Raw genomic sequence first — 19,073 nt, 5'->3', positions numbered from 1 at the left:
TTAATAAGCATTTAGCAATAAGCAAGACAGATAAAGCCCTCTGCCATCATTTCATGAAGTTTATAATGAGCAGGGAAAGATACTACACGGGTTACCTGTGTGAGGTGTGCTACAAAAGAGGCTTATTGCATAATGCATATAATCTATGGATATTCATAAGACAAGACTTAATAAACAGTGGTGAAGTGATGAGCTTACACATATTTCCAAGGAATAAGTAAAAGAAGCTGGAGGAAGGAGAATCCATAGCAAAGATGACAAGGATAGCACATTTCAAGCAAAGCAAAAATCCAGCGTCTTAGTCTTAATAAAGTTGCCATTATAAAGTACCATAGACTGGCTGGCTTGAAAACCAGAAATTTGTTTTTCACAGTTCTGGAGGATGAAAGTGCGATATGAGGGTGCCAGCTTGGTCAGACTCTGGTGAGAGCCGTCTCCTGGCTTGCAGACAGCTGACTTCTCACTTCTCAGATGATAGAGAGAACAAGCTCTGGTCTCTTCTTACTAAGACACTAATCCTATCATGGGGGCCCCACCCTGCTGACCTCATCCAAACCACATTACCTCCCAAAGGCCCTGCCTCCAAGTACCATCACATTGCAGATTAGAGCCTCAACATAAGAATTTGGGGGAACACATTCAGTCCATAACACAGAGCAAAGGCTTGAAGTGAGAAAGAGCATGGTGCCTTCATGAAGTACACAGGGGTTTAGGAGAGTTCCCTGGAACAAAAATAGAAGGGCAGGAAGAATGGTTTAGGCAAAAATTTTGAACTTGATCTTACAACTACTTCAAAGTCATTGAAGGCTTTAAGCATGAGTCATATTATCAGATCTATGTTACAGATGATTTTGAAAGAGAGTAATTATCAAAGTAAATGTCAAGTTCCATCTGATATGTCACAAGAGAACAAGGCATTTAGTAAAAAAATAATTGTGAGATATTTTAGCTCTAGAGTTTTGACTTACAGAAAGAGAAACAAAGCAAAATCAACTTCTACTTAGACAAAATTTTCTTTGGCATGTTAAAGCTTAGCCTTAATGGTTTTTAACAATCCTAGCTGCGGTTTTTTTGCATTTGGATAGGGCTTGTTAAGGGCTGATTTTCCTCAAGTTAAAAGTGGGTCCTAGCCAAACCCAAATATAGTGGAAAATATTATCTATTTCATGGACTTGATTTTTATTTCTACTTTTTCATGTAGAATTAGCATCTATTCAGTTAAGATTCTAGAATTATAAATACATGAAATCATTGAGCTTGGGTGAAACTAAAATATACTTAAATGACTAATTTGTTAACATTTACTATTGGTAATGTTGATCCATGAAACACTGAATCAGTAAATCTTTGTGCTCTACACATTAGCTGCCATAATCATAATCTAATATACTATAAATAGAGTAAAATTCTACAGGTTTTATTTTCAAAGGGCTCTTATTATTAAGTCTTAATAATCATCTGAATCTTATTGAGATTAATAGAAATTTGAATTTAAGGGAAAAGCAGTTTTGCTTCTGTATGGCCAAGTATACTCCTAGGACCACCTACCCTCATGCATGTAACAACAAAACTCTGAATAGAATAAAATTTAAAAAAAAAAAGGCTCTAGAGACTGAATAAAAACAGTCAGATTTTCACAAGGGCTCAAAAAATTGTAATTGACTGCCATGGAGTGGGTTTCCCACTTTTTTTTTTAAATAGCCTGTTACCTAAAGACAGGTGTCAGTCAAGGCATCATTCAGGGTGGCTAAATCACCAATTGAGGAACACGTAGCCTTTTTGAACTGAAGAACCTTAAGACAGAGTTGAGGACAACCACAGCCATAAGAAATGGGAAGGAAATCCCAGATAAGAGAAAGCCTTGTGGGCAAGCCCCAAATATTCTGTAAACTCTGACCAAATCTCTGACTGACTCTTGAGCTACACATGTGTGGGGCACATTGAAAGCGCCCTGTTAAGGAAAAGCATAACTGAACCAAAAGATTTGTGCCCTGGTACCCAGAAATCGGTTTTCAGCTTGAGTCCAATCAAGTTAATTGCCTAGTAAAACAAAAATATCAACACTATTCAAAAGAACGTAGAATCCAGAATCAACACACGGAGTCTCCATAGTGTACACAATGTCCAGAATACAGTGCAAAATTATTCGACACGTGAATAATTAAGAAAAAAACAAAGGCCAACCCCAAGATGATCTGAAAGTTGGAATTCACAACGACTGTAAAGCAGCTATTATAGCTATGCAAGGTAAAGGAAAACATTCGTAATGAATGGAAGAAAAAAAGGAAAATCAGCAGAAAAACAGAAACTGTAAAATAGAACAAAATGGAAATTCTACAAATAAAAAATACAATATCTGAATTTTTTTAAATTTGTTTGTTGTGCTTAACAGCAGAATGAGATGAGAAACAAGACAGTACACTTGAAAATAAAGCAATAAAAACCATTTGATCTAAAGAATAGAGAGAAAACTATTGAAAAGGAAAATGAACAGACCCCTCAAGACCTCTGATTAAAAGGTCTAACATGTGTGTATTTGGTATCTCAGGAACAGAGGAAAGAAAGAATAAAGCAGAAAAAAATATTTAAAAATTTTAAAAAGCAGCCTCTAAAAAGATCCCTCTTCATACATGGAATAAGCTTAACTTCCTCATTAAAAAAAAAAAATTATCTTTACAAATTACAGACAAAAGTGGTAACTACTTCATATGTTAAAATGCATTTAGAGAAATAATAGCAAAGTAGCCTTAAGGTATCATGAATTTAGATAAGAGCACAATTGTACTCCACAGGGTATAGGGCAAAACTGAATATTACCATTTCCAAATCATTTTGTGATATTAGAAGTATACTGTAGTATACATAGAATCCATATTTTTAATCCAAGTAAACAAATTACCTAGAGTACATTAATTAATTTGTAAATGTCAAACATCAATTTATAAATTGCTCTTCCTGTCACCACTTTCTCTTCTTTATGCTGGATCTTAACGGAGGCAATGGAAGTGGGATAGACATAGCATGACAATTAGATTCAACCCAAGAAAAACTCCATATAAAAATTCTTATAAGATGAGTCCAGGAAATAAAGCATCTGCCAGCACTGAAATATAGTATTCTTGTTTCTGCATAATGTAATAGAACAGCTTTTGTATTGTTTTTAACAGTTCAGTACTTAAAATAAGCTATACTTCAAAGAAAGGTAAACAGTGCATAAGCTTAGATTGCTTTTTACCTCATGACTTGGTGCTTTTATAACAGACATTCTTAAAAACTAGGCAAGTCAATCTCTATGTAAACAATAACTTCCTTTGTGTTTCCATATATAGAAATCAAGAAGAGTACACAACATGAGAAGTTTCTAACTAGACTACTGTTAAAAATCAAAGAATATTCAAGTCTATTTATGGTAAAGCTAGAAATAATATTTAATCTCTTGAAAACATATCCATAACAATGGCTATTTCTACACAGTTAATTTAAATAAAGAATAAAAGAATTTTCAGAATAATCTGAACAAAAGAACTCTTAAAGGTAGAGGATAGTCTCCTGTTTAAAAAAAAGTTGGATTAACTGTCAGTTATCAAACTGACGAGAAATTGCCTTGAATTCTGTTTTGTTCTTTTCTCTTTGCTATCCTCGTGAACAAAAACTAAACTACAAGTCTTTCTTGCTTTTTGCCACAATTCATTCTCCCAAAGCATCAAGTAGATGCTATTTTCTTATCTGAGGATTTAGAATGAAGATCCTCAAAAAGAAAAAAAATTCAGCAGTTAAAAATTACTGCCATCATTTAGAATAGAACATAGGTTCTAATTTCTATAAAGTTAGCATAAACAAATAATTTACTTGATTACATGAGGGATCTTAATATAGCAAGTGTACACGACATATAAAAACACAACTGAAAAAAGTTTTACATTAATATTAAAATAATATTTTAAGTATATATTTCCTTTTTTGATATGCACTGCGAAGGAATGATCTGTTTGTTTTGCTTTCTTAAAGGAGGTATCTAAATAAATTTTAATTGATATCCTTTTCTTTCTGTTGGTAAATTTCCTACAGTAAATGAAATTATTCAAAAGCAGTCTTATGATTTTATTTTATAATTAAGTCCATGCTCAAAGTAGTGTGTATCAGTGAGTGTTTGTTAATGGGTGCTATGAATGATATTGTTCTTCTTTACTCTAGTTAAAGGGAAATTCAAAGCATCTCTTTCCTCCCTTTGCCTTATTTCTACTATTGAATGAGAAAAAGTTCTCTGGATAATCAATAAAAACAAAAAAAGAAGATAACAAGGCCACCATGTTCTAGAAAGTCAATGTTTTCTCCTTCCCTGGGACAACTTAACATCTTAGGAGACAAGTACAGTAAGACAAAGCCTGATGGCGCCTCTTTCTTAGGAAATATCTTGACCTTCTGAAGACCAGAGAAGCATTCAAGGTAATAGAAGCTGTGGGACTGACACATATGACCACAGAAGAACCATAGAAGAATGTCAGAGAACAGGCTACTCTAATCTTTAAACCAAGAGAGTCAAAGTATTCTCAAAGCTCATGTGGCTCCCGTGTCTGTTAACAATAAGGAACAGACTAAATTTGAGAATGAAGTTCCACACAGTAATTAACCTCCGATGTCTCTTTTGAGGTTTGAGATCATATTTCTATCCATTTCACAGGACTAGTCATTGAGATTTTTAAACTAAGAGACTGACATTTCTTTTCTCACTTTCACTTAGCTCCTCGGTTTAATCAAAACTCAATTGAGGCTACACATAATAATAAACTGGGAATTTACCTTGTGTCAGGCACTGCTCTATGCACTGGATATGCATTATCTCCACAATAGCCCTATGAAGTAGATTCTATTATCATCATCCCTATTTTATGGATAAGAAAATTGAGGTTTATGAAGGTTTGGGAACTTGCTCAAGGTCAAGTTACTAAGTGACAGAGCGGAAATTTAACCCCATTTCTGCCTGGCTCCTTTGTGCAAGATTTTAACCACTAGATCACTCTTCTGTCCAAAACAAGGACAGCTGGAAATAATGAGCACCAGTAAACCTCTTCCATCATCTCTACTAAAGAGCTTCCACATACTTCATCAGTGGGCAATCTGAGATCTGTATTTTATGGGAAAATGGTAAAACCTGAAATGAAGTGAACAGCATGGGCTTTATAAAAGGAAATTCAAAACAGAACTGCTAAGAAATAATGACAGTTTCCTATTGCATACATAGGGCAGGGTTAGTATGCCCAAAAGCCATAGAGGAAAAAGGTAAAAGCAGCAAGATTATCTAAACACTAATCAAAACTAAGGCATGTTTCTCTGTTCAATAGAATACCCTATCTTAACTGATTCAACACTTTCTTCTCATATGAAAGACATTAGTTAAGAGCTTCCATCAACTACAGGATATAATATTAAGAAATGGGCAATAATAAATTCCATGTGTCATTTTTATACTTTAGCAGTTTGTTTTCTTCACAACTTCCTGACACTAATAGATGCTGAAGAAGACCACTTTAGCTCAAGGGGTCCTGAATCCACCAGCAAGAGATGTCAAACACTGAAGAAGATAATAGCAGATTTCCAGAACCCTTTTTAAGTAGGAAAGGGCTCTCAACATATGGCCAGGTCTGGATAGAGATGAGCGAACAGGTAGCATCCTCAATCATTACAGGGCACTGAGGAAGAAACTTAAGCAAAGGGGGTGAGATGCCCACGGACAGATGTGACTTGAATTTACTGTAAACAATGGAAGAGCTGGATGGCTTTGATTTAATCAGAGAAGAAGTACCTAGTCCTTGGGAATTGGATGGCATAGGTACAGAAAAGTCTGAAAATAGGAGGCAAAAACTCAAGCGAGTTTTCACCTTCTAACTCTTCTGAGTAGGAGGCATGATTTGCCTTTAAAGAAAGACTAAAGGGACCAAGATATGATGCTTAGAGAGAATAAAGTTATGGGAGAGATGCTAAGATGAATACAACAAAATCGCTCAGCAGTATCGAGGGCCAAGCTGATGCCATGCAGTTATAATAGAACCGATCATCAGTTAGAGTTACTCCAGCAGTGTCCCATACTACAAGTGTGGGGTTGCGGGGAGGCGGGCCACATGTAGCTGGATTAATCCACAGTCAGTAATGTGTGCACAGGCATGGAAGAGCAAGGGTTAATCTAGTGTCTCTGGGAGTCCCAGCTGGACAGAGAAGGAACCAGAGCAAAGCCACCGTTTTTATTATACCTCATAACCATTGCCCTAGTTCAGCCTCTCATTGCTGAGTATGTGTTACTACGAGAGCATTATCAGGGCTCTCTTCTATGGTTTCCCTACTTCTTTCTACTAATTCAAGGCAAATCCTCCTACAACCTTACTTTAACACAGATCAATCTCTATTATAAAACTCCCACGTCTCTCAGTTGCTTCCATAACAAAGATCAAATTCTTTAGGCAAACACTGCAAGTCCTTCATGGGGTCATCGACCCTTGTCTTCAAAGCTCTTCTCATTACTTCACTGCAGGAAACAGAAACACGATGATTTTCCAATTTATTCTATACTCACCTGGACTATGCAATCATAAATAGAGTTTTAATTAAATTCATATTTGTTAAGATATTCACCGGATCTACCTGTACCTCAAAGCACATACTCCTTTTAAATCAAGATTTTAATTAAGTAAGATTTTAATCAATTAACCTGGCATTTGTGAAAATGATCTAGCATAATTTCCCTAACGGGCTATGAAAGTATAAATCACTTCTATGGTTGCTCACTTTTAATTTATAATTTAGAAAGTGAGGGGCTCATTAGTAGAATTGTGGTGTGTGGTTGTTAATAAAATGAATTTATTGTCAGATTTCCATCCTCAGAAGAAAGAAATACTGATCACGACTTTCAGAAATCCATCCTGAGTGATCCTCTTTTAGAGGTGATCATGCCTTGAAATGCACACGTTTTTATGGAAAAAAAAAGATGTGCAATGGCATGCATCCATGACAAGTTGTAAATAAAAACATATATATTACACAAAAGACTCCTAGAAGGTCCATATCTAGTGAAAGAAACCTCCATGACAATCCACTTCATAAAGAACCTTTTCCACATCACGGTCCCTTAACTCTTACTGCACCGACAACTCTCTACCACATAGCATAGATCACCTCAAATCCTTACCATAATGTGTTGCTAAAACGAATTACAATATATGATTAATTTTATATGTCAATGTGACTGGGCCACGGAACACTGGAGATCTGGTTAAACAGTATTTCTAGGTACATCTGTGAGGGTGGTTCTGGCTGAGATTAACATTTGAATCGGTAGCGTCAGTAAAGCAGATGCCCCCCCAACCCAATGTGTGTGGGCCTTCAGACTCCAACTGAAGTAAGCCACCAGCTTTCTTGGGTCTTCTGATTTCAGACAGCAGATCATGCCATTTTTAAGTCTCTGTAATCACATGAATCAATTCCTCATAATAAATTATATATAGTTGATATTTTATATATAAGATTTAATAATACATTTTATACTATATGTAACCAATAAAATACATTATATGTGCATTATATATTAATGTATTATATTTATTATAATGCATTATGTTTGTTATGTAATAAACTTATTATAATATATAACATAATAAATTTGTTATAATAGGTATATAATAATATAATAAATATCTATAATATAATTTATTATAATAAATGTTAATATATTTTATATTTTACATATACATAAAACCATGTGAGCCAATTCCTTACCAAAATACACACACACACACAGACACACATATTTTTTTATTGGTTCTATTTTTCTAAAGAACCTTGACTAATACAAACATTTTATAGATGAGGAACTATGGCCAGAAAAGTTAACAGAGATAGGAAATGATGAAGTCAGAGTCGAAACCAAGTTTTCTGACTCTAAATCCAGTGCTGTCTTTTTCCATGCCATCTCAATAAAAGATTCCAAAGAGTAATAACTGATAAGCAGAATAAGACACTAAGGACCCTATAGACCAGAATCATGCCCTGTCACCTGAGAGGGGTCAGGTGCCTGCACTAAGTCTAAGCATGATGGTGAGTGCCCTGAAGTGCATCCCAAAAAATTCATGACCCCCCCATACCTTCACCACAACTTGTATTATTACCTAGTCTCTCTAAGACCTTCACAGTGCTTTTTTTAGGAGGGTAGAGTAGGGGGAGCAGGGATCATTCTTGAGAGAGAGGCCATCTGAACCTTCCTTAAGACAGGTGGGATTCTGTAACCCACAAGGATTTGTTACAAGTGTCCAAAGTAAGTAAAACAGATTTCTGCTTTCATTGTCAGAAACATACTTCTAACTAAAACCCTAACATGCAATTTAAATTTTTTCTGCTCTTTTTTCCATCTTTGAGTGTAAAAGAATTTTTATTTGAAATGTCATTTTCAATGAGTCCTCAGCCTTTGCTGTATCAGGCAAAATAGTTCCCTTCATCATTTCTAGAAGCCTTATTTACTAACATTTAATAACATATAACATGCATTGGGCAATTACTATGAGTCAAGAACTACTCTAAGCACATATGTATTAATTCATTATCTATACAAAAACTTTATCAAGCTGACACTATTGTTATCCACATTTTCCACATGAAGAAACTGAGGCACAGTGTCCAAGATCCCATAGCTAGTAAGCAGCAAAGCTGAGATTCAAACCCAGGCATCCCACCCCCACAGTCTGTCTACATTTTCATCACTGCATGGAGCCTAATTTTAACCTTCAAAGCTATGAACGCTCCACAATGTCATATCGGTCATCTTTTTGTTACAGAACCAAGAACTAGACAAATTATTGGAAAGTTATATATTGACTATAACTACAGATAACATCCCCAGATTCTAGGTTATACTCCCCCTATTACATATCCAAATATATTATCTGATCACCTTTCCCAAGTGGGAAAGGAGAAAGGAAGTAAAGAAAGCTGATGGTCTTGGGTAGCAGTTGTATGGGAGAAAGGGAGAAGAGAGATATAAACATGAAGTCTGAGAGAGAATTCTATGATGGAATCTGAGTGCCTAAGACAGCTCATCAAAGCAAAGCCACAGCCATATATAGCACATGCGGGAACTAAGGTATAAAGCCCGGAAGAGTCAGATGATCAGATGAGATGACAGCAGGTGATTTAGACATATACTGGAGACAGGCATTGCTGTGGAAATCTTACATGCTTTTGGTGTATTTGTACAGATAGGACCAGGCCATTTAAAGGAGTCAGAATAAGACAATCACGTTTGAGTAATGCAATTGTATGACTGTCAAAGCTGGTATACACTGTGGAAGTCTGGGAGCATGTATGAAGGTAAATAATAAAAGTATATTGGTAGTAAGGTGAGGGAAACAAAAAGTAAAGGATAAGCAATGCAATTCGGACCATAAAATTCCAAAGGACCAATGATAAAATATATTAAGTAGATAAACTTTATAATAAAATTAATATCTATTATATATAATGTGAAAAATGAAAAAGTAAACACCTTGACTAGATGTAACTCTTATTAGCAGACATATTTTTTTTTGCTATGTAGCTCTTCAATATAATTCAACAAAGTTTTTGATCTTCTAGTACATGAGATTGAGGACAATATTAATTACGAGGGACTCAAATATTAAATTGCAACCCCACAAGGTACTCGCAATCCTCTGTTTTAATAAGACAAGAAAACTGTAGCACCATAAAGAACATTAAGAGAGAAACAGATAGAACAGATAGAAACAGATAGAACATTAAGAGAGAAACAGAATAAGAAAATATTTAGTGGGAGGAGTTGGTATTTGAGATATGCCTACAATCCCCGCAGTTTAAAGAACAGGCAACGGAAGACAAGAAGTGATGGTAGACAGAACTAGCTGACAACCATGGGTGTGAATGAGGTAAGAAACACCATAGGCCTTGGCCACTACTGTGGTCAAATTTGTCAAAGATGACACTAAGATTTTAGGAAACATCTTCCTTAATAAAGTCTCTTACATCCTAAATCGGCACTAAGAGCCTCTTGAGAGAAAGGGCCTCACATTGTTCCTGAGAACCACCTGACCTCAGCATCCTTCGCCATTATCACCACTCAGACTTCAGGAGAGGGGCTGCCAGCCCTGGACACTCTGACTAAAGCTAATTAATAACACTCCTTTCAATCATATCATCACCTAAGGGGTGTTTTGGGTTCTCCATTTTTACCTCCATACTACAGCCGAGATAAAGCTAACACATTTAGAAAGACTTTACTAAAGGCTAGGGAGTTAATAAAAAGGAAATAGCCTTCAAAGATATAATGAATCAGAAACAAGATGTGGTCTAGTCCTTTTCAGCCCATGGAGCACAGCGAGAATTAGGTCCTCGCACCCTTCATGTCTTCCCACATGGTAGACACCATTTTTAAGGTCAGCCGCCCAGGCACCCCACCTAGCAGGTTTCTCAAAGTCAGACCACAACTTTGTGAACAAACAAGCACCGTCAGGTGCTCCCTCTGACAACCCACGTTCAGAATCTCGAGACATTGTTTTTTATCTAACTGATTGACAGGAGATGGGACCTTGCTCTTTACCCTGTAATTCTCAACGATGCAAACACAACCATGCCAACAAATAGCAAATACATCCCACAGACACACACCGAATGCATTAACACATCTATAGAAAGGACATATTCACAAAGATAGGAGAGTTTCCAAAAGAAGCTGATGAACGAAGTCAGAAAATAAAAGAAAGAAAAAAGTAGCAGAAGGGAAATGAGTTCAATTTGGGAAATGTTAGATTTGAGGTGCCAAAAAAACATCAAGGTAGAGAGATACGTACCAAGTAGAGAAATGTTAATCTGGAGTTTATAAGGGAGGTTGACCTGGAGATGCAAAAAATAAAACACGGTGACGTTCTGGGAATATATAAGAAGAAAGTACAGAAAAGAGAGAAATGAGAGGATGACAGTACCCTTGAAATGTCCATACCACACTGAGTGGGGTGGCACAAGAGGAAAGGGGCATTTGGCAAGACAGAGCCAGTGTGACAAAAGGCAGGGAAGAATTGCACTTAAGAAAGAGGAAGTGAGTCACAGTCCAAAATGCTTTAGAAAAAAATGATCAAGGCTATGACAAAGAAAAACCCACTAGATTTGAAATAAAAGAACAAAGCTGCCTTCGGAAAGGCAGAATTTAGTATAGTGATGGGGGAAGGTCAGAATGAGGCTAAAGAGTGATCAGCAAGTGGAGGCAGGGCACCTGTCATTCACTCACGAGGACTGACAGAGGAAGGAAGGAGAGAACCTACTGGCATGGGGACCTCGCCCACTGTGCTCACTGCCATGTCTCCAGCACCAAGACCGGTCCCTGGCATGTAATAGGTACTCAATAAATATTTGTCCATTGAATATTACTTATTCAATGAATGCTGTCATTTGCTTAAATAAGTGAATTGGTGAATGAATTAATACAGTGCTGATATTTGAGGGATATGAGAGAATAATCTTGTTATGCGTGATTCAGGTGAGAATGCTGGCGTTATATTAAGATCTGGTACTGATCTCGGAAGTTAAGCAGGGCCGGGCCTGGTTAGTACTTGGATGGGAGACCACCTAGGAAGACCAGATGCTGTAGGTGTAAAAAATAAAAAATAAGGGATTGTAAACTGACGAGGTCCTTGCAATCTGTGAGGTCAACCAAAGGTTGCCTCGCCTAAAAAAAAAAATCCGGTACTGAACATGCCCAATCTCATCTGATTTCTGAAGCTAAGCAGGGTCAGGCCTGGTTAGTACTTGGATGGGAGACCACCTTGGAACATCAGGTGCTGTAGGCATTAAAAATAGATAAATAAAGACTAGACAACAGTAATTTTAAAAAAAAAAAAGATCTGGTTACAAGATAAAAGCTATAAGTACAGTTCACATCATTGAACTTAGTGTGGGTAGAAAATGAAGGTCCTGCCTAGAGGCTGAAGTTAGTCTTTCTGACAGTAATCTGAGGAAAGAGAGAATTTTTAAGGCCAAATAATAGAACTTGGCAGGGGGAGGGGGAACCCTGACTGTCTGCAGAGTAGAAGTCCCTCTCTGCCTTGACCATAAAAGCACCAAGAGATACTGACAGGAGCTCTTGAGGGGTGGGCTGTTAAGAAGGGACTCCCCACATGAGGGAGAGGGTCAGTGGGGAGCAAGAAATTAAGGAAGCCAATTCAGTTCCCACACGATTGTGAAAACCCTCTGGGACTAGAGGTCACTCGTCTCAGGCTGTTACCGGTTCTTGTATTGTGTATTAAATCCCTTTGTTCTGCCCACATTGGAACTTTGGAAAGTTCCAATGTGGGTATGGAATTGGGATAAGGGTTCAGCCAGCCCTGGAGGATGCGAGGATGTCCAGCACTGTGGGAGCATCAGGAGCAGAAATAAGAGCGGATATGTGATTGGGAGAAACCACCAAGATGCCTTGAAGGTTCAAGGGTGTGTTTTATTAGATGACATGGTAGTCCCTTACAGGGAATCTAGGACTGAATTTTTCTTTTCCTGTTATCTCTTGTTTTGTTTTTGTTTGATTCTGATAAAAGAGTACAGAGCAGTATGAGGTCTATAGGGAGAAAACTGGCAGGAAGCAACAGAAAGAAGGTACAGTTCTAAGGATTTATTTAATGTGATTAAACAAAGCTCTGGAGGGAAGGAGTGGCCATGAGATCCAAAGGTTAGCTAGAGAGGTTCATTTTTACAAAGTGGTATAAAAAAAGGTCGAGAGTAAAAAGACAGAAAGCTGTTCATTGCAGCATTATTTACAATAGCCAAGATATTGAAGCAACGTAGGTGTCCATCAATAGATGAACAAAAATAAGATGTGGTATATACATACAATGGAATATTACACAGCAATAAAAATAGAATGTGACAGCATGAGTGGACATAGAAGGTATTATGCTAAGTGAAATAAGTCAGAAAGAGAAAGACAAATACTGCACGATTCGACTTACATGCAGAATCTAAAACAAACAAAACAAAAACAGATTCACAGAAACAGAGACCAAAGAGATGGTTGCCAGGGGGAGGAGGATGGAAGGATGGGAGAAGAAGGTGAAGGGGAATATAGTTAATAATATTGTGATGGATTTGCACAGTGACAGATGATTACTAGAACTAGTGAGGTGATCACATCATAAGGTATAAAAATGTCAAATTATATTAAACACCTGAAACTAATTTAACCTACATACCAACTATACTTAAATTTAAAAAAGAAAGCATATGGAAGATACGCCAGTGAGGCTTACCTGGAAGTTAGGGGGCAGTCAGCTAGAAGACGTATGGAAAACAGAAGATTGGGCCAGCTGCTGCGAAGAGGCCACCAGAGAGCCACCAGTGGATAAGAGGGTTTCTGAAATCTTCAGGGGCTAGATCACTTGAATTTCCAGAAATTCTAATCAATGCGACTTAATAATATCTACAGCAATACGTGGCAACCTGGAAAGGTTTATTGCAGTTGGAGATGCAGTCCCACACTTGAGCCAAGGTCAGCTCACCATAACGGATCCACCACATATCGAGTCATAACAATGGGTAAACTCACACTTCACGGCCAAATCATCTCACAATGGGTTCTAAAGATAGGTTCTAATCAAAGGAATCACAATTAATCCACCCTGCTTATTTTCCTTTAAATGGAGCCAAGTTGTACTGTTTCATATCAAGAGGCTTAAGGTCTTCCAGATGGAAGAAATCTAGTCCAACTCCTTACCTATTATGACTTTATTTTTAGAAATCCACAGCAGAAACTATCAGCACACCCTGGCATCCATGTGCTCCTCTCCATTCTCGGCTTCCTTTGCAGTACGCCTGAGGCCACGTGGCTGAGCTCCGACCAATGGGAAGTTGGTGGACCTGATCTAAGTCACTCCCAGGCCTGGCCCTACCTTGGATGGAAGAAGACCCGCCAACCTGCATCACATTAGACTCTGCTTGAGAGGTAAATAATCTTCCATTATGTTATTCACTGACAATTGTGGATTTGTCCCTTTCAGCAGCAAGCATTCATTGATTTTCAAGCCTTCTTTTAATAACCTAGCAACTCAAAGTCACCAATCGTGCTAGACAAAAGGATGGAGATTATTATTGCCCACAGATCCAAAAGATTAAAATATATACATACAAGCAGTCATAAAGCTCATATTTATAATGTAGTAGCATCTTACTTATCTAAAGGTTATAATTTGAGATATAACTTATAAAGGCCAAAGCCTCTCCATGAGAACCAGGAAATAAGCCATAGTGGTCTTAAAACAACCCAGCCTGAGAGCAAAATGAAGCTTTAGAGCTTCACTCACTAGTTAGCCTCGCAGGTTCTATTTATTACTCAAGTTTTCTTGGAGTGAATAAACCATTCTTGGAAATCTGGTTTGTTATTTCACATCAGACAAGAAATAGGAAATTGGAATCAATAAGGAGTGGTGCTAGAGGTTGCACACCACAACCTCCTGCGAGCGAAGAAGAGATCAGAACTCTAAAAGGCAACACACCCAAAAGCAGAGTACAGAGCCTGCATCTTACAAAGGATGATTGAGCCCCACTACTCCGAAGAGTCCTGAAGACACCACTGGGGGAGCAGGGCCCACAACTGATAAAAATGACTCGCTGTCTTCAATTAGCCTTCGTAAGCTTCAAAAGAAGGTAGGACTGTGTATAAGAAGTCTCTGGTTACTCCATGATTATTCAAAACAGTTTCAGTGTTTAAAGGCATACACTTGTTTGTTTGAAAAAACTAATTTGTGAGGGCCACCTCATTTCCCTAGGGTGTCACATAATGATGCTGAAAAATATGAGACATTGCCATTCACCTACTGTTTGACTGAGAACAGGTGGTTTTCCCCAAACCAACCGAGGTGCATATAACCGCATGAAGAAACCAGAATTTTATAAGCAAAAGCAAGGTCCAAACATCATGTTATGTAGAAAGGACCCAGGAGGTCATTCACTCCAAACCTCTGGCAGAAAAGTTAGGTGGCCAGGGGTCACCCAATCATCTCACTGCAGAGGTGTAGAGCCCATGTCCCCTGTTCTTGAGCTAGGGTATTACCACCACATCACAATTCTCTTTCTCTGGACAGACTCACAACAGCGCCATCCTTCCCCAGGCCTCCTTTCATTCACTGCCCAGCTCACTCACCTGCAGAAAGCAGTGTCCAACCGGGGCATGCTCCGCAAGGGTGGCGTTGTACACCTGCCTCTGGAAGATGGGCTCGTTGTCATTCATGTCGTCCACGGTGATGCTCACTAGGCAGGTGGCAGATAGCGGGGGCTCTCCTAGGTCTTGGGCCACCACTCTCAGTTCTACCATCTCCTGGACCTCTCGGTCCAGCCTCCGGGTGGTGCTGATCAGGCCCCTTTCGGGATCAATAGTGAAGGACGGTCCGCACTCCGCTGCGGTCCTCAGAGCCTCCAGGCTGCAGCGAGTAGGAAGGTGGACCAGCTTGTACCGCAGTCGGGCGTGCCTGGTGCCAGCCTCATCTGCATCGGAGGCGCTGACCCACAGGACCGCGGTGCCAGGGGCCGCGGCCTCAGACACTGAGGCCTGGTAATGCTCCTGGCTGAAGAGAGGCGGCTGGTCGTTGAGGTCAGCAATCCGGAGCAGCAGGGTTTCCTCTGTGCTCAGCGGCGGGGATCCCGCATCCGTGGCCACCAGGCGCAAATCATACAGGTCGCGGGTCTCCCTGTCCAAGGGCCCCTCGACACAAAGAAAAAATACCCCCGGGGAACCGCCAGGCCGCAGTGCGAAGGCTCCCTCAGCTCCCTCCAAGGACAGCGAAATGGTCCTGCCTTCGAGTCCCAAACCAAGCTCCCCGAGTGCCTCCTCTTCCTTCTCCAAGTCACCGTCAGCGTCGGACACCGAGACTCGAGCCACGTAGTCGCCGGGTCGGGCGCCCTCGGAGACGCACGCGGCACCCTCCTCGGTTAGGAAGAGCAGGTGAATGGCAGGCCGGTTGTCATTCACGTCCAGCACAGCGATGGACACGCGCACAGTGGCAACCTCAGGCTCGGCACCTCCGTCGCGGGCCTCGACCACCAGCTGGTGCCAGGCCTGCACTTCGCGGTCCAGCGGCCTCTGCACCCGCACCACTCCGCTCAGCTCCTCCACGGCGAAGTAGGCCGCGTCCCCCAGTGCCTCGCTGCTGCTACCTGCCCCAGGAGTCTGCCGGGCGCGGATGCGGTAGCGCACGTGGCCGTTAGGCCCTAGGTCACGGTCGGCGGCGCGCACGCGACAGACCTCCGTGCCTGGCGGAGCATCCTCGCGCACGGCCGCGCGGTACTCGCCCTGCTCAAATACCGGCGGGTTGTCATTCTCATCCAGCACCCGCAGCTCCACACGCAGGTGGCCTGTGCGCCTCGGGCGGCCGCCGTCCCAAGCCTCGATCTGCAGTTCGTGTGCCGCCGCTGCCTCTCGGTCCAAGCGCCGCAGCAGCACCAGGTCTAGGGGCTCCAGGGGTGATGAGGAGAGCAGTGACGGTGACCCTGGTGACCCTAGGGTCCCATAGTGCAACTGGAAGAAGGGTCCTGCGGGGTCCTCGGGAAGGTCAGACGGTTGCAGCAGGGTGTAGCCCTGCGTGCTAAACAACCCGGCGTCGGGGTCATGGGCGCCCGGCAGGCGGAACGACGTACCTGGAGGGCTGAGCTCGGAGACTTCAAGTTGCAGAGAGTCGCGGGGAAAGCGGGGCGAGTGGTCGTTGACGTCGTTGACGCGGATTTCCACCTGCACCACCGCGCCCAGCAGCGTGGCGGCCACGAAGCTGTAGTGGTCCCGTAGCTCGCGGTCCAGACGCCGCGCCGTGCGGATGATGCCGGTGTCCGGATGCACGTGGAAGTCGTCCAGCAGCGGGGAGTCATCCGAATCTTCGGACAGAAAGAAGCCGCCCCCCTCCTGTTGCTGCGCAACCGGCAGCCCGGCGCGGATGTCGCCGACTAGAGTGTCCGGAGGAAGTCCCTCGTCCACGGAAAGGGTGAGGTTGAACACCTGGGCAGATGTGCCCGAGGCCGCCCACAGCCACACGTGCATAAAGAGCCGGAGCAGGAAGCGCTGCGCCCTGGCGCCGCCGCCACCGCCCAGACGCCGGCGGGTTGACCCTCTCCTCCTGGGTAGCAGGAGACGCTTCCCGGAGGGATCGCCCGGTTGCTGAAGCCCTTCGCCCATCCTCCGCGCAGAAGGGCTCATTGCTATGCCAGCTCCTTGAGTAGGCTCCCGGGTAACTGCCAGCTTGGGGCGGGATGGCAGAAAAATCCAGGAGCCTCTTCAGTGTCTCAGCCAAAGAAGAAAAGACTTTGTTTGGCAAACAAACCCACAGACTCAGGAGTTCTCGAGGTTACATCTGCAACTGGTGAAAAGGTCCTCTGCCTGCAGCTCACGCAGACCGGGACGCTCTGGCTGCCTCTGCCTCTGCGGCCACCTCTTCAGCCCCCGGATTTCTTTAAACGAATCTCATCTTTTTCTCTCTCTTTTTATTCCTTTTACATCTGTTCCTTGTTCTGCTCAGCTGATTGTTTTTCCCTGGTAAAATCAGGTGCATTATTTCTTTTGCCAAAAAGCATGAAATTATTTAAAGTGCGCACACACAAGGAGAGAATGAGGGTCGGCCTAGGAAAGGGGGTGGAGTAAGGGCGGAGAGGCCGAGAGTGAGGGCACCAGTCCGGAGCGAGGGAGGGGGAAAAGGAGACAGAGAGAGAGCGGAGGCTCTGGCTGCAGCAACGTCGGCTGCGGGGGGCGGCAGCTCCCCACAGCATCTCGGGGCACGCAGGACGCGCGGCTCCTGCTGCGACCCAGCCCCCACCCCCCACCCCCGCCCCCTCCCCTCCGGTCTCCTCCCTGCCGTGTGACGCGGCGCACGCGAAGGCAAGTTCCAACCTGCGAGTCGCCGCTCTGCAGCAGGGTGCGTTTGCAGCTGGGCCGGGGACGGAGGAGAGGGATGCAAAAGAGAAAGGACCCGGAGATTCGGGCGGTGAGGCGGGTGTGGGATGCGCAGGCGGGGGCGTCCGCCCTGGCTTTGCGTACAGTGGCGATGGTGGGGGGAAGGGAGCAGCCTCTCAACGCCCTCTTTCTTCATCCCCTTGACCGTCCCTTAAGCAGGCCAGACGCTTGGCTCAGGCTGAGCAGAGAGGGTGGGGGTTATAATCACTTTAGGGAGCCAAACTCGTGTTCTTCATTTGGCGAGAGACTCGTCCCCAGCGAAAGGATAGATGGAGTCAAAAGCCTATGCACAGCTGGGGCCAAGATAACTGCAAAGGGTGGAAGGCGGAACTTGGAAAAACCTTCGAGAAACCCCGACAAATCTGTGACACACATGGTGCAAACCACACTTTATTATGCCGCGTTACTGCTCAGGGACACGTGAGCGTCTTGTCACTCCCCTCTGTCACCAGGAATGACGACAATAGATTTGGTTTGCGAGCACTTTTCATACATTCAGCGCCAGCACGACACTGCCAGGATGTGTTAAGATGCTGATTTACGGGCAGGAAGACCGGATGACTGAGGCTCGACCACCTACCTCCCCGCGCTCCACCATCGCCTGTGAGCAACGAAGTTCGCAGGCAGACATTCATACCACTTTCAAAATAGCTTGTGTATGAGCCCAAGAAAAATGCCAATAAATTGTCATAGTCACAGGTTTCCCCTCAATTATCCATAATAATTGGTAGAAATTGATAAATGGACTCTATTTAATAAAGAATGTCGGAGGAAGGACACTGTGCCCTCTTTAAGAACAGCCGGCCATATTTAGCATATGGCCTCTGCAATTTTGCACTTAGGCTGAAGGGAAAAATTAATTTTCTAGATACTGTAACTCTCTTTAGGGAGGACCAGAAGCCCGGCATAGTGGTTCGTTGTGGCAAGATGCTTAACATACAGTGACTTATATATAATTGCTACTCTATACCCCGACCCTACCATTCACAAAATAATAATAAAACAATTTGTTTTATAGCGGGTATGTTGCACGTAAATGGAGACATTATTACAATAAATTCAGCTTCCTTTCACCAGTGAAGTCTCCTTACCATTAAGGAGATAGAGT

At 42.1% G+C, this 19,073-nt stretch overlaps 1 protein-coding gene across 1 annotated transcript in view; it reads right to left on the bottom strand.

Annotated features, from left to right (window-relative positions):
- Positions 1 to 17,765, bottom strand: part of DCHS2 (dachsous cadherin-related 2) — a 177,609-nt gene extending 159,844 nt beyond the window's left edge. The window contains exon 1 of the mRNA XM_039875917.1: positions 15,176 to 17,765. Coding sequence (XP_039731851.1) covers positions 15,176 to 17,215 — 2,040 coding nt within the window. The 5' untranslated portion in view covers positions 17,216 to 17,765. The remainder of the gene's footprint in view (positions 1 to 15,175) is intronic.
- Between the last annotated feature and the right edge of the window lie 1,308 nt (positions 17,766 to 19,073).

This window comes from Pteropus medius, unplaced genomic scaffold (assembly GCF_902729225.1).
Source record: "Pteropus medius unplaced genomic scaffold, Ma_sr-lr_union100, whole genome shotgun sequence".
Classification (NCBI taxonomy): Eukaryota; Metazoa; Chordata; class Mammalia; order Chiroptera; family Pteropodidae; genus Pteropus; species Pteropus medius.
The sequence above is the reverse complement of the archived record's forward strand: the minus strand, read 5'-3'. Positions and strand labels throughout refer to the sequence as shown.